Here is a 16,095-nt window from a genome sequence, read left to right on the forward strand (position 1 = left end):
TGACTGTAGAGTAGACCGATACAAGGTGAACACTGTCTGCCCCATGCAGACACGGCAAGTGAAAGCCGGACCTGATGGGGCAGGTGCTGACCTGGCTCAAAGTGTGTCCCTTAGTGTCCACTAAGGGAAGTAGAGGCTGGTCTGCATTTCATGCGAGGCAGGAAGCCAATCAGTTCCATACCCTTAATGCGACGGCAGCAAGAGCAGTAAGGCTATGGACCAGACCTAGAAAACCCTAGTTTGACACGTCACATGCTTCTTAGAAAATTAGAACATTTTGCCATATATTGGTTGTTGATGGTACCCCAACTTTCAGTAGCTGTCAAAAATTCCCCTAGGGTGGTTAAATAGAAGCCAATGTGGGATATGTTAGACACCTTTACAAACACATTGGTGAAGAAATGTCTTGGTAAGAAATGTATTCCCAGATTTTATTAATATCCCCTGACTATGAAAGAGATGCATGGGAGACGGTGGACAGACGATGGAGAGAGATGTAAAAGTGTGCGCATCAAATGGAGACGAGACATTTGCAGGCATTCTGTATCCTCTGACTCACTGGAGCTCATGGAGAAGAAGAGAATAGTATAGCAGGTAAACAACCCCTCATTTAACCTCAATATATCTCATTGCTTTGGAAAGCTGACAGAGAGAGGGAGAGAGAGAGAGAGAGATTGTAAAAGCGTCATCCATGCTTCCATCTCCATAGCAGCTTTTATAGCCTGTATAGAATAACAGAAAAGAGCTGCGTTCACTACTCACAATGGAGGACTCTATTAAACAACACGTGCACACACACAGACACACACACACACACACACACACACACACACACACGGATGTGTGCGTGTTGGTTACACATGTCCACACGTAGGCCGTGTTGGGACCCAAGAAAGAGTGCCTAGAAAATGAATTTCGTTCCCGTTGTGTTTTGTTGTGACTTTCCTGCTGTCCGTGCAGTTATCTTATAACATTAGCAGCTGTTGTCTACTGGCGTTGCATGCAGTGTGCCTGTGAGGGTGCAGACTTAGGGCTGAGGAGGCAGCCAGTCATGACTAGGTCGCTAATAGGCAGCCAATCGTTGACTAGGTCGCTACTACGTGATTGGCTATACACGAGTGGTGCAGACTCCCATTGGCTTAGGCGTCATTTCAGAGTATACCATTGGCTTAGGGGCAGCCTCGGGCAGCCAATCATCATGACTAAAGCCAACAGCAGAGGTTGTAGGCCAGGCTGCAGGCAAAATAACTGGAGTGTGTATACAGTATAGAGTGGCGCAGTCCCTCCCCCTTTCAGAACAACGAACGGTAAATGCATTGCGTTTTCATTTCCTGGGCTGTTCGTTGTTCTGAAAGGGGGAGGGACTGCGCCGCTCTATAGGGCAGAGTGCGTATACAGTATAGGGCAGAGTGCGTATACAGTATAGGGCAGAGTGCATATACAGTATAGGGCAGAGTGCATATACAGTATAGGGCAGAGTGCGTATACAGTATAGGGCAGAGTGCGTATACAGTATAGGGCAGAGTGCGTATACAGTATAGGGCAGAGTGCGTATACAGTATAGGGCAGAGTGCGTATACAGTATAGGGCAGAGTGCGTATACAGTATAGGGCAGAGTGCGTATACAGTATAGGGCAGAGTGCGTATACAGTATAGGGCAGAGTGCGTATACAGTATAGGGCAGAGTGCGTATACAGTATAGGGCAGAGTGCGTATACAGTATAGGGCAGAGTGCGTATACAGTATAGGGCAGAGTGCGTATACAGTATAGGGCAGAGTGCGTATACAGTATAGGGCAGAGTGCGTATACAGTATAGGGCAGAGTGCGTATACAGTATAGGGCAGAGTGCGTATACAGTATAGGGCAGAGTGCGTATACAGTATAGGGCAGAGTGCGTATACAGTATAGGGCAGAGTGCGTATACAGTATAGGGCAGAGTGCGTATACAGTATAGGGCAGAGTGCGTATACAGTATAGGACAGAGTGCATACAGTATAGGGCATGTATACAGTATAGGGCAGAGTGTGTATACAGTATAGGGCAGAGTGCATATACAGTATAGGGCATGTATACAGTATAGGGCAGAGTGCGTATAGTATACATTATAGGGCAGAGTGCATATACAGTATAGGGCAGAGTGCGTATACAGTATAGGGCAGAGTGCGTATAGTATACATTATAGGGCAGAAGTGGTTGTTAATTCATGGTTTTTAAAATACTAATCAAAATGTATAAAGTAACTATAGTTACCGAAGTTTTCAAATAATTGTAGCAGAGTAAGAGTACAATATTTGCCTCAGAGTATGTAGTGGAGTAGAAGTAAAAGTATCTACTCATAATAGTTACTGTACTTTACACCAGGGGTGGGGAACTTTGACGATGGAGAGGGCCAGTATATATATTTCCACACTCACTCCAGAGGGCCACAAATACATATTACTCTTGTAGCAAACATAGCTGATCTATAAGCTCAAAATGCATCGCAGTGCGTCACGTTTTGAGCTTGTAAAGCTATTTTTGCTATATTTGAATTGAAATGCTGAATGCCCACAGTGGGACAGACAGGTGAGTGAAATGCTGAATGCCCACAGTGGGACAGACAGGTGAGTTCAACTGGTCTGACCCCCTCCCTCCCTCCCCCCATCCCCTGACCACCGTCGGAGCGTTATACGCCACGAAAACCGGAAAACTCTTCAGGTCAAGGCCGTGTGACATCAGTTTGCTATAGTAATGACCTGTCAACTGTTTCACATTAGGGCAGCGTCAAGACTCCACATGCGCACACACACACACACACACACACACACACACACACACACACTTGACAGAGCTGACAGAGGCTGTCAAGCCACCATGCAGTCACAGGCCTTAAATGAGGACTTAACAGGCTGGATGTGACAGGGACACATCTCCCTGCACCGCCTGCTTACACATAACTATAGCAGAGAGAGGGGGGGGGGGGGGGGCAGTGAGGGAGGGAGGGGAGAGAGAGGACAGACAGACAGACAGACAGGATCATTTCAAGGCTGTATATTAATTTAATGTCATTGGCAGCAGCTTTCATGACGCAGGACATGAATTGGCAGTGGTGGTGATCATCACCAGTAAGGACATGCAGCAGACTGGTATGTATGGAGCAGTGGGAGTGATATCAGAGATGCTTTAGTTTTGTCCAACACCCACGGGAGCTGCCATGTAAAAATAGTCCAGAGTCAATGTGTAGGTGTGTGCACGTGTGTGCGTGTACGTGTGTGCGTGTGTGTGTGTGTGTGTGTGTGTGTGTGTGTGTGTGTGTGTGTGTGTGTCAGCCTGGTCGCCAGACAAAAACGTTGCCCAGAATCGAGTGACAACATTTTTAATCCCCAAGTACAGTAATTCCTAAACCTATAAGCTTAAACCTAACCATAACTTCACAAAAAACAATGCCTAAAGGTGCGTTCAGACTGGATAGTTAGAGTGGCGCGATAGAGCGCAGAAGTCCTGACGTCACTCGCTCATCCCCTGGTTCTGCCTCGTTCCCGAAAGTAATTTCTCTTTGGAGAATAACATGGGGTCATCTTTTAAAAAAATCGCACCCATAAGCATTGTGGTCCAAAAATAAACAAGCTGTCTCTGCGTTATTGTCAAGGAGGTGTCTCTGTATCATTTGCAACAGTCAGTCACTCATACTGTATATGATACATTTCTGTTTCTAGCAAAAATGTAACTAATTCAGTAGCAGTAACAATAGTGTTTTCTCTCAGTCAGTTGAGTCTTCATATCCATATGAGTAAAATGGCCGGGATGACATTATTTTATTAGTGTCTCTTTTGTTTTGTTGTCTCCACCAGGCCGAAGGCATGGGGAGAGAGTATGTTTTGCACCGTCCGTCTGTCCGTGTGTGTGTGTGTGTTTGTGTCATGTGTGTCCATCCGTGTGTGTGTCCGTCCGTCCGTTACCAGCTATAATCTCCGCCACCGTTAACCTGGTCGATGCCAAACTTTGCCCGAAATTTTCCAGAACGGCCTGTTATAGTGCCACTGGGAGGCCGACTTTTGTAAAATAAAAAAAAATGTATATTACTCCTCCAGATTTTGTCCAAAAATCCTGCACATTGTTACACAGTATATGTGTTCAAGACAGATCTGTCCGATATTTCATATTCCATTGTAATTGGCTAAAATTGGCTTTCAAAGTTTGCAGGATTGGCCCGTTTTGAACAAAAAGCCTCAAATCATGAACACAACGTGCAATTTAATCTTTCACGCACTTTCCTAATAGGCTGAGGAATATATCCCTGCCTTTTCACATTGACCTGTGACCAACAGGTGGAATTTAACAAAACACATTTTTGGAAGACAATGCCTCAAATCATCCAATTGCCATCAAAGGCGTAAGAACACACCTTGTGTGTGAGAGAGAGAGAGAGAGAGAGAGAGAGAGAGAGAGAGAGAGAGAGAACACATCAGGAGTCAGGACACCTGTTTACCCGCGCAGGGATTCGATATCCTCTCATATGGGTGATGATTATTCCACGGTGAATGTCTTTAGCAGCAGCCAGATGAAAGACGTTGGCTGAGCTTCATCAAAGCACTGCACTTTGAGGTTGTCACTCACAGTAGTAAAAGCTTCTGTATCGAGCAGCAAGACAAAGGTTTCACTGTCTCTCTGTCACTCTCTCTAACCCCCTCCTCCCCCTCCCCTTACTGTCTCTCCATATGTTACAGTAGTTAGTTATCTCGGAGCCAGTGCAAATGCTACTGTTGGTCTGTGTGTGTGTGTGTGTGTGTGTGTGTGTGTGTGTGTGTGTGTGTGTGTGTGTGTGTAAGCGCGCACGCTTGCGCGTGTGTCTGTCTTTGTTGCAGATTACATTATTTATCATAAATTAATTCACACGCATGAACAACACGAGTGGGTTGAGAGAATAGCCTGTGGCTGTCAGGGACCATGCTGTTAAAGGTAGTGGTACACTGCTACTGAAGTACATAGTTGCACGCACGCACACGCGCACACACACGCACACACACACACACACACACACACACACACACACACACACTACTGCAAAGTATTATACTACAGCAGTAGTGTACGGTAAATCAATTTAGGATTGACATAGGAAAACCTTCACTGACATGAGACATGAGAATGAAACAAGTGGCTGCAGCTCAGTCAGATCAGACGCCTAGCCCCAAGCCCTTTGATTGACACAAGGATGTATAGAGTCACCGCGGGACACATTTGAAAGGCGTGCGTGCGTGCGTGCGTGCGTGCGTGCGTGCGTGCGTGCGTGCGTGCGTGCGTGCGTGCGTGCGTGCGTGCGTGCGTGCGTGCGTGTGTTGAGGCTCTTCCTCAGCTAAGCGAACAGCACAGCGCATAAGAGGCCCGTGTTTTATTATAAGAAGTCAAAAAGCAATAAGCTATAAGCAATAAGATAATGTTGTATCTGCCTGTTTGTACAGTGACTGTATTCCGCATTAAGCTACTCCGGTAGCATCACTGTGTTATAAGCAGTCCCTTAAGTTCCACCAAAGCCTCATTGTGTTTTTACAGTTTCAGTATACAGTGACTGAATACCAATTGTTAAAATACTCTCATTCTCTCACTGTTTCTACAGTGTGAACTTGTAGAACGGCTATTTTCGGCGCATGCATGTTTGCCTTATTAAAATACTCTCGTTCTCTCACAGTTTCTACAGCGGCTGTATGGCTCTATTCCTTATAAAAATACTGTTGGTCTGTACTCTCCTCCCCCACCCTCCTTTTTTCCCACTACACCAAAGACAAAGGCAAAGACCTTTGTCTTTGCCGAAGATCACAGATCTACAAACTTGCAACACGTCGCAAGGCATTGTGAGCTTGTAGAACGAAGCGCTATTTTGGGCGAATGTTTGCCTATTATGATGACATGATGCATGCCCATAACAGGGATGCTATGGTTCATGTGGTTAACCCATTCTGACCTGAGATCAGATTCATACGAGGTTTCCACTGGACACACACTGGGTCTGATTAACCCATTCTGACCTGAGATCAGATTTAAGAAATGTCAGTTGTTCTTCGATTTTTCAAAAATAGCAGACCTACAAGCTCGTAGCGCGCCACTCGGTGGCGCGCTATGAGCTTGTAGATCTGCTATTTTTCAATAGGTAAAGCATAACATGATGCTAACACCAAAATGGGTGCCCGGTCAGAATGGGTTAAAGAACCCCCCCGCCACCCCCTCCCCCCTGCCTTCACTTGTGTTTCTCCAGTGACTGTATTGTATTCCTTATTAAAACACACTCATGCCCTCACTGGACAGGAATATAACGGAATAACAGCAAACTTTTGTTTACTTGGTGAAGAAACATCCGCTATGCTGACAAGTATAACGTCTGACCACAAAGCCTTCATGGCATGCACTGACACACACACACACACACACACACACACACACACACGCACACACTTCTAATTTTGGTTGTTATTGTGCATGCTGGGCGGTTCTATACTACAATGAGCCTCAAATGCACCCTTCCAATATTTCATCTGTGATGAAACAGACTGACAAGAAGGGTGGTTTTAAGAATTTTGCATGCATTATTAAAGATATGTCATGAATGCAAAGAGAATTACAATCAGTTGTATTTAGCAAGTGCATACATGGACATTCACTTTGTAGGTTGCTACAAAAAAGGAAGAAATATACATACATACATACATATATGTACGTTTTAATCTATTCATATAATCTAGTAATGACTGGTTTGTAATGACTGGTTTGTGGAGAGCACTGCGACTGTCTCTCAGATCTCTGCAGACAGAATGCATTTCAATTAGAAAACAATTTCAATACGTGATCGCCCTCAATTATGTCTCACTGGGCTAATGAGGCTCCAAATGACTCTCATCCCCCATCATGTGATCTCCAGTTGATATTTTTGGATGAGGGGAATGAGTTGTCCTTCCAGACACCTTGCTCGCTCTGTGAATCATTCAGCAGGAAGCTATAACTGATGTCGAGGACCGATCACAGTCCTGATGAGAGCAGACAAGGCTCTGAGAGGCATGACTGTATTTATTTACCTGCAGCCCTCTGAGGCCTCGCAATGGGATTGCATTCGATGGTCAGGCTCACAGACAGCCCAAGAAAACAATATACGGATGGATTTATTGACCTTGACAATGGAAGAATTATGAAGACTGCTTTGAATGCCAGGTGCTTTTAAAAAAGCTACATGGATAGTATTTTATGCTTCATTGAAAATGTATAATTTGTTGGAGGGATTAGAGAGATACAGGAACTCAAGACATTTGAAAGACATTGAGGAGTTAACAGAATCCTATATGATGTGAGGGTACCTTATCCTCTTTTTGTGGATTAGATATTGTGCAAGCAAAGCATCTATGTTGAATCTGGATCTATAAAAAAGATATGAGATAAGAACATGATTAGGAAATAGGAATGTCATTGTGGGAAGTACTGTATGTGTAGCCTGTATAGCAAACACACTTGCTCAATAAAACAAACAATTAAATTAACACTGTTATTATTTTTTTACATCATTTTTATCCCACGATTTTGCCACCCTTTTTTTCACCCAGTGTCAATTACACGTTATTCCGACCAGTTCCATTCCCCTCCATCAGGCGTCCTGGCTGGCCAGGGGGAGGTAGTTTAGAAACCAGGATTACAGCATGTTTTTTTTGTGAGGGCTACCTACCCTTGGGGACACGGGGAGAACATGCAAGCTCCACACTCCCCACCTCGGGTAGGGGCACTGATGTCGTGGAGGAGGGAACACGCCCCCAGCGCCCACAGCATCCCCAGCGGGAATCAAACCCAAGGCCTTCTAGCTGTGAGCCAGGCGACAGCACTACCGACTGTGCCACCCTGCCCCCGTGAACACTGTGTTCTAACTACAATACAACGCTCTACACCAGGATGAAATCACCTTTTTAGGTGTGCTACCAATCCCCTCAGACTCAACAGGTGTCTCCAACCGTCTCAGTGTTCCCCCGTTGGCCGGTACAATCCAGATACAAACACCGTGGCAGCGACAGTGAAGCTCTGAGCGTGAGATCAATGGAGCATATTTAAAAGACATTAGAGAGCCGTTCTGCTGTCCTGCTCCTGTGATGAAGCATGCAGCGTGGCATCTGCGCCACGGCGCTCGTCCGACATCTCCCGCCCGTCCCCAGCTGTTTTAATCCCGACATAGAGGTGCGAAGCGCGTGGCCGCAGGTCCGACAGCTGTTCCAGATTGTCCCGCGGGCAGGCAGGGCAAGGCCGGGCGGGCTCCCCATCGGCCCAGGGGGTCAAGGGGAGGTGTCAGCTGCTGAGGGCAGAGGAGAAAGGAGATCCGTGCTGGCCCCACAGAGCCCCTCTCATGAGCCACTCACATTAAAGTGAGCTCTGTAATCACTGCCGGGACTTGGACTACGATGTGGTTATCAAACGGCATATTTCAGAAAGAAATCTTAAAAAGACCGGGGGGCAAAGAGGCATTAAGAGAACATTTGTATATGTGGATGAAAGCGAAAAATATAGACAGACCTTGCATCAGATTTATTGAGGTGGTGTGCGTGCGTTTGTGCGCGCGTTTGTGCGCGCGTTTGTGCGCGCGTTTGTGCGCACCCATGTGTGTGTGTGTGTGTGTGTGTGTGTGTGTGTGTGTGTGTGTGTGCGTGTTCGTGCGTGCGTGCGTGGCAGGGGGGATGTCATTAGCATCTCCAGAGAGAGAGAGTGGGAGAGAGTGGGCAGAAGGAAAGAGGAGAGAGTGAACGTTAGGAGGGTTGAGGGAAGAATGACTCTTTTGTTGCAATTTGGTTTTTAACTCCCCAAAAAGAATAAGAGAACAAACACATTTTTAACAAAGGCGGAGCTCTTCAAGTTCATCCCATTGGGGCACAAGGTGGGCTCCATTTGAGGGTTAGCATGCAGTGATCTCCTCACTCGCTTCAGACCTTTGATGTGCGAGGAACAGACACTCTGCTGCCTTGAATGAGAGCAAAGGAAAAAACACTCACTGGAAAGACTATAGGCCTTCTTTCAAAAGCTGGGTGTATACTGCGCACAGACCGGGTATACGGACTATCGACAGGGTACGGAACCTGGCACATAGTCAACCCGTAACTTCCCCTGTGAAGCTTAATTAATTTATACTGACTGCAATATTGCCTTTTTATGCCTCTGCATAAAAGCTTGTGCTGGAGAAGGATAATCTCAGGCTTTCACAAGTGAAAGACTTGGAAGTGAATAGAAATGGCTGCCTGATGAATGATTCTTGATTTAGGACCAGGGACCAAAACAATGCTATAAACAAGGCTTTAAGAAACACACGCGGGGCTTTCACCAAAATACTACATAATGCTTTTTGGTAAAATGGGCATAGTGATTTAAGGAACCCCTTTTGGTGTTTTACCCCTTCAGGCCGGGAACCCATTTTGGGGTTCTGAATTCAGAAATGTAAATAATTTGATGCTGCTATATAAATATTTGAACTTTTTCAGAAAACTCAGGATTTAGAGGTGTTTTTAGAACCTTAGGCCTAAATGGGTTCAAGGGGAACTTTTCTGGCATTTAATGTGAATCCTATCATTCTAGTATTGTGACATGAGGACATTAAACATTATACACATTAGTTTACGCAGGCCGGAGAGTTCTCGACACAGAATGCAGTTTTGTCCTCCTTAAAATAGAACAGAAAGGATGTTAATATCAACAAAGTTTCCCTTTAATTAAACATCAACATGACTCGAGGCCTTTAAACTCTGGTGATGAAACCAGCCACACTGGTCATGTGTTTGTGTTTTGTGTGTTTATCCTACTTTCATATGCTGTGTATTTTAATTATTTATTCAGCAACAACAGTATTATCTATCTAGGCATACAAACGCTGCAGGACACAACTCCATTATTGTGTAGACTTACAATAGACTGTATGAATACTGTATATCAAACACAAGTACAGCATACAGTACGCACGCACACGCACACGCACACGCACCTCACCAGACCCAATTTGGAAAGTCAATTTGGGATCAGGAGACCAATTATCTTAATTATTTTCCTTTCCATCCAACCCCTTTCTCTCTTCCTCCTCCACTTTCTATTTTAGCTGTGTTTGCATTTGTGCATATTTTGATGAGTGTATTTCACAGCACGGAATTACTCTCAAAGTCTGGGCGTCTCCCATATTATCTGGCCATCGGAACAAATCTGCTTTTTGTGTTCTTTAATATCAAGAGACTAACTTGATTCATTTCCACTGTGAAAATGCCTTGCCTAACTCACGGCAGAAGATGAATAATGGCGGTGCATGTATATAGGCTGTTATTGCACAGTGCGTGAAAACTTAAAGAAACAACTGTTGCACCTTCGGGGCCAGTTTGTTCACTTGCACTATTGCAACAATAAAACATGGCCTGCGTGGTTATTGCTCAACTGCTCCTTCAATGCAAGATGACAGCATCTCGCCAAGCACGTTTGTAGAAAATAAGGTAATTATCATGTGATGGATTTCACCTGTGCCCTGGGCACTTAACCCTGTTCATGTCTCAACATGGTGTTCACAGCAGCTACGGGCTGCTGTGGCAGCGGGCTTAGAAAAAAAGCAACTTATGTGAAATCCGAAAGAATAATTGAAAAAAAGTTGATGAGTTTTTAGCTTAATGCCTACCAAAACATGTTTCATCTTGATAATGATTCCCTATCGTCAGTGTTTATGGCCATGGGAGTGTTTAGGGCATGTGTTATTAATACAATGTTCAGCGCTGGTCATTAAATCATGCTGTGCAGATTTGGATCAAATTAAAGGGTGCCTGGTCAAACCTATGGTATATGAGGGATAAAGATGAAGCTGCACAATAGAGGAGGGATTTGAAGTGCAATGTCGACATTCCACTGTGAACAAGACTGGATACCAATAGCAACACAGTAGTCAATAATAATGAAAGGAAGGGAAAACAGAGATTACATATATATTCATATTTTATTTATATTTCATTTCTGGGAGGATATCTTGTACACCAAATATCCCATTGGCAGTTAAGCGCATTCAATGTGTTCAGAAGCCAGAAACAGTCACTTGGTTTTACAAACACAAATACAAAATAAAGATAAAACACAAAATAATGAACTGCATGTAAATAACATACAAAAAGAATCCCATGCCTACTCAGTAGGTAACTTCAACATTCCAGCTCTCAAAGTTGTGGATATTTACACTTCAGTTTTACAAAAATATAGTTTTATAATTCTTCTCCTTGTGTTTTTTTTTTCTTTTTGCTTACATTCTAAATGAAATGAAGCGGTGGTGCCCTCATGTCTCGTCCCTTTTAACCGTCTGAGCATAAACGTACATTCTGTAACAAAAATATCCCCCTCCACCCCTTAAGGCGTGATGCGACCATGCATCCCCTCTTTGCGCGCAGCCCAAGTCGCAAGTATCAGCAACGCTCCACAGAAAGGCACCAAAAACGAGATTGTTTGTCTGGTTTTGTTGTTTTTAAGTGAAGGTAATTTTTTTTCTCTCTCTCTCTCTTTTCTCTTTTTGTCCACATAACAGAGCAATATGTCACATGTGAGAAAGAGAGAAAGAGAGATAGTACCAGTGGATGATATTTACAAAATAACAGAAAGTAACATCACTCTTACTCATGCTTGAATACTTAAGTGCTTCTTTTTGTCTTTTCTTTTTTCTTCGCCAAACAATGTCAAAAACATATCACAGCATCATCACTACATAATAGAGAAAGTATTGAGAAAATATGGCCCTGCTCACTTCAAATAATACAATGCAAATTATGCAAATAGGTTTTCACATCAATGGTACCAAAGAATGATAAAAACAAAACATGGCACGTCTACAGTATACATATACGGTAGCTTATGTATATCATTGAATGTCTTTAGTAATGTTTGAGCGTCTGCAAAAGGGCAAAGCGTGCCTCGACATGGTGACACGGCGTCCTGCCAGCGTTCGTCCCGTGAGCTTGTCTCTAGGTGTCTGTTCATCAAGAGGAGCGACCTGCCTCTCGCCTCATTTGAAGTGCTTTACGGAGGGGAAAGAAATCCCTTTTTGTCTTAGCGTCTTTGCTCAGTCCTTGACATGGGGGTATTTCTCTTCTCTTTTTCCAGGTAAATCTCAAGGATTCACCCGACACACTGACAGAAAAAAGTGCTTTCTCGGATGGCGGGGGTGGGGTGGGGGTGACATTGACGTTTTGATGCTGATTTCTCCCCCCTCGACGAACCTTAAAGAAGGTGGACCGCAACGTTGTTTTCGTCTTAAAGTGTCATTCTTTTGGGCTTTTCTCTCTCTCTCCCTTTAGCAGATCTCGATTGTCCTCGGGGAGAGAGTGGTCTGCATGTCCGACAGCGGCGTGGGGACCGGGGAGCTGTAGATGTGGGACCCGATGGAGGAGGCGAGGAAGGAGGAGGTGACCTGGGACTGAAAGGTGTTGGACATGGACACCGACGGGTAGGTGGTGGCGATGGACGGAGAGGGGTAGGAGGTGTGGACAGGAGAGGAGTAGCAGGAGGTGACCGGGGAGGAGTATGAGGAGACCGGGGAGGGGTAGGAGGAGGTGAGCGGGGAGGGGTAGGAGGTGATGGGCGAGGGGTAGCTCGACGCAGGCGAGGCGGCCGAGACGGAGGCCGCGGCCGCCGTCACCGCGGCCCCTCCCTTCTCCGCCTTCTTGTCTTTCTGGCGGAGGTGAATCTTCGTGTGCCTCTTGCGCTCGTCGCTGCGGGCGAACTTACGGCCGCAGATCTCGCAGGCGAAGGGCTTCTCACCGGTGTGCGTGCGGATGTGCGTTGTCAGGTGGTCGCTGCGGCTGAAGTTGCGCATGCAGATGCGACACTGGAAGGGCTTCTGGCCCGTGTGGATGCGGATGTGGCGCGTGAGCTCGTCCGAGCGCGAGAAGCGCCGGTCGCAGGTCTCCACGGGGCACGCGTACGGCCGCTCATGCGGCGGCGTCTTGCTGGGCCGCGTGGGGTACTTGCGCATGCGACTGGGCTTGATAAGCTGCGACTGGTAAACGCTCTTCAGGTCCTGGGAGCCCGTCTGCGTGGCGAAGGCTTTGATGGTGGACAGTGGGGTGAGGGAGGGCTGGCCCGTCTGGTTCTGGAAGGGCTTCTGGTCCGGCGACACCAGGCTAATCTCGCCCTGCTGCTGGGGGAACAGGTAGTCCGGGATCATGGGCACGGGGAAGCTGGCGCCACAGGTCTTGCCGTTGGGGTAGGCAGGGGGAGGGTACTGGAGGGAGCCACCGGCCGGGGGGAACGCCTGGCCCGGGTCGGGGAAGATGTCGGGGTTGGAGCTGGAGTAGGTGGGGGCGGCCGAGTAGATGGGGTTGGGCTCGCTGTGGTGGATGGAGCAGCTGAGGCTGATGGAGCTCTGAGAGGAGGAGGTGGAGGAGGAGGAAGACGAGGTGGCGATGTGAGAGGAGGCGGAGGAGTTGGCGTTGATGCCCACCAGGCCGCTGACCAGGCTGAAGAGGGGCTCTGCCCAGAGGCTGTTGCTGCAGTTGGAGGCCGGCTCCAGGGTGAAGCGGCCCGTGTACGAGATGGGGGGCAGCCTCTGGGTGGAGTATGTCTGCTCCGCCTGCATCGACTTCTCGCAGTTGAGGGAGATGTCGGGTAACGTGTCTGCACGGAGCAGAGAGAGAGAGAGAGAGGACATTAATCAACTTGTCGATATTGAGACACAGGGAGAGGGCAGTGTGTCACCCTCCCACACACACACACACACACACACCACATCAGCTGGTATACCTCCAACATGCATGCACTCACACACGTAACGCACCTGTATGCACGCACCCACACGCACACACTTGGATGCATGTTGCGCATGCACGTATACGCACACACACGCACACACACACGCACACACCAACCTCATAACTCTTATACTGGCTTTCAACCTATAAAAGAGCTGATGTGCAAGCTGATCAATCTGCATACATGCAACCCCCTCAACCATTTTTTCATCATTCCCTCACATTCTCTCACCTCAGACACAGACACAAGTGGCACGCACACACGCACGCACGCACACACACACACACACACACACACACACACACACACACACACACGTTCTTGAAGCCCATCACATAGCCAACAGCAATTGATTACCAAAACTGCAGTTCAGCTGGTTTTAGGAATGCAATTTGAATTGAGCTGTAGGAGTGTAGACGTATGCAGTGACTGAGCACCATTTGAGTCCTCTGAGAGTCAATACAGGGCTTCCATTAAATTAGTTTCTTACTCTATATTTATTTACATTTTCCCTGTTTTGTGTTTAATGTCAGCTCAAATTTGAGAATGTCTACTGCTACACACATTTTATTTGCCAGTAAACCCATAAGGGATAACAATATCATCATTCCAATAATAATAATATTTATTATTATAATATTTATTATAATAATAATAATAATAATAATAAGGGTAATAATAGTAATAATAATAAGTCTTGCAGAGTTGAACTCTTTGAGTTAAAATGTAGTTAATAATAAGCTGAACGCAAATAATGATCTAAGTTAAGCAACTATTTATTCATGCCACAAACTCCAAAGGTTCTGTGTTGATTCATTTTCTGTTCTGTAGTGTTATAATCTGTGCCATCATCATCATGTAAAAAGCGTTCAGCTGCAGCAGTCAGTGTCTTACCTCCTGCAAGATGGTCAGCAAACTGCTCTCCGGGCTCTCCCGAGCCGAAGCCTCCCGCACCCTCGGGCGCGGAGGCCGTGAGGAAGGGGGTGCCCGCCGAGCTGAGCATCATCATCTCCTCCAGCTTGGGGTAGTTATCCATGGGGGAGTGGGGGAAGCTCAGGGGGTCCGAGATCTGCAGGGCCGGGAGGATCATCTCGGTCTTGGTCGCAGCCATCCTCCTCCGGAGCTGAGGGACGTGGGGCTGCTGCGCTCTGCGTCCGGACGGCAGCGCGGTGCTGTGCTGTGCGGGGACGGAAGCTGCAGGGCGCACTGGGCTGGTTGGTGGTGCTCGATGATCGCAGGTGGGAAGGAAATAAGGAATCACTTTTTTTAAGTCCAGCTCTCTGTGAGCGCTGTCACTGTCAGACGGATGCTTTTTTCCCCCGTCGAGCTCGCCGCTTCTCTCTCCGCGCCGTCTTCTCTTGTTTGTTTTCTCTCTTTTTGTTTGTTTCAGAGATGAGTAAAGATCCAATTGTCTTCTTCTTTTTTCTGTTTTTGTCAGAAATCAGAAGTGTCCTTTTGTACTCATTCCCCTATGAATCGAGATCGGTCAATGAATTAATCTTGATATGCTCAAGAAAGACGTATTAAAACCATATCCAGTAATGACGTGTTCACCAGTCTTGGGGTGGAGTATTGTTTTTAATTCACTTTTCTTTTTGTAGTTTTGATGTGTGCAATGTCGGGGCAGATATCGCTGTGTTTGTCTATCTGTGTCTTGCTCTAACGATTGCTCTGTGCTGTGGGCTGTGAGGGCTGTCTTGGCTGTTCAGAGGTTTCCCCGTGTCTTTTATACCCTCCTGCCTCCTGACGTAGATGTCCATATTTGGATCGGAGGAAGCCCATATTTAGGCACTGCAGTGGAGGACACATGACGCCGGCCTGGGGGAAAGAAGCAGAGACAAGTTCATATTAAGATCTCTCGCTGTGAATCGCGCACACATAGCTGCACTTTCCTCTGTCCCGAACCAGCGTATATATGGGCAAAGTAGGATTACTCCCGTGCCATAGCGGCGCGTTTCTTGCATTCTCCCCCGTTTGCCTCGTAGACTCGAATCGGATTTCCCCATCTGTGCAGGCAGGCTGCGCGCTTGCCGGAAAACCTGCTCCGCCGTGCCTTATAAGGTCGTGACTACATAAGGACCTATTCCGGTGGGTTTCCATTTCCCGTTGCCCTTATTTGGGACTTCCTGAGGTATAGCGCTGCCGATCGCTGCTTGGCAGTGAATGAGAGGCTGGAGCGCAAATCATGTCCAGCAGCGTCTCTCTCTCTCACACACACAATAAAGTAATGTCAGCGGCAGTATATTCTGACTGCGACTCTGTTTTGAAGCGCAGCCTTCACACAGGACAGGCTACAGCTGAACTTTGTGCTGCACTATTTAAACGAAGAAGGAAAACAAAACATA

The 16,095-nt window shown here is 46.6% G+C and overlaps 1 protein-coding gene across 1 annotated transcript; it reads right to left on the bottom strand.

Annotated features, from left to right (window-relative positions):
- Positions 1-12,242: 12,242 nt before the first annotated feature.
- Positions 12,243-15,435, bottom strand: egr1 (early growth response 1). Its single transcript, XM_080774566.1, has 2 exons — positions 14,645-15,435; positions 12,243-13,615 (listed from the first exon to the last, which is right to left on the bottom strand). The coding sequence occupies exons 1-2, from the start codon at positions 14,859-14,861 to the stop codon at positions 12,294-12,296; spliced, it is 1,539 nt and encodes a 512-aa protein (XP_080630692.1). The 5' UTR covers positions 14,862-15,435; the 3' UTR covers positions 12,243-12,293.
- Between the last annotated feature and the right edge of the window lie 660 nt (positions 15,436-16,095).

The sequence above is a fragment of the Protomyctophum bolini genome, assembly GCF_963924005.1.
Source record: "Protomyctophum bolini genome assembly, chromosome: 10".
In the NCBI taxonomy this organism is placed as follows: Eukaryota; Metazoa; Chordata; class Actinopteri; order Myctophiformes; family Myctophidae; genus Protomyctophum; species Protomyctophum bolini.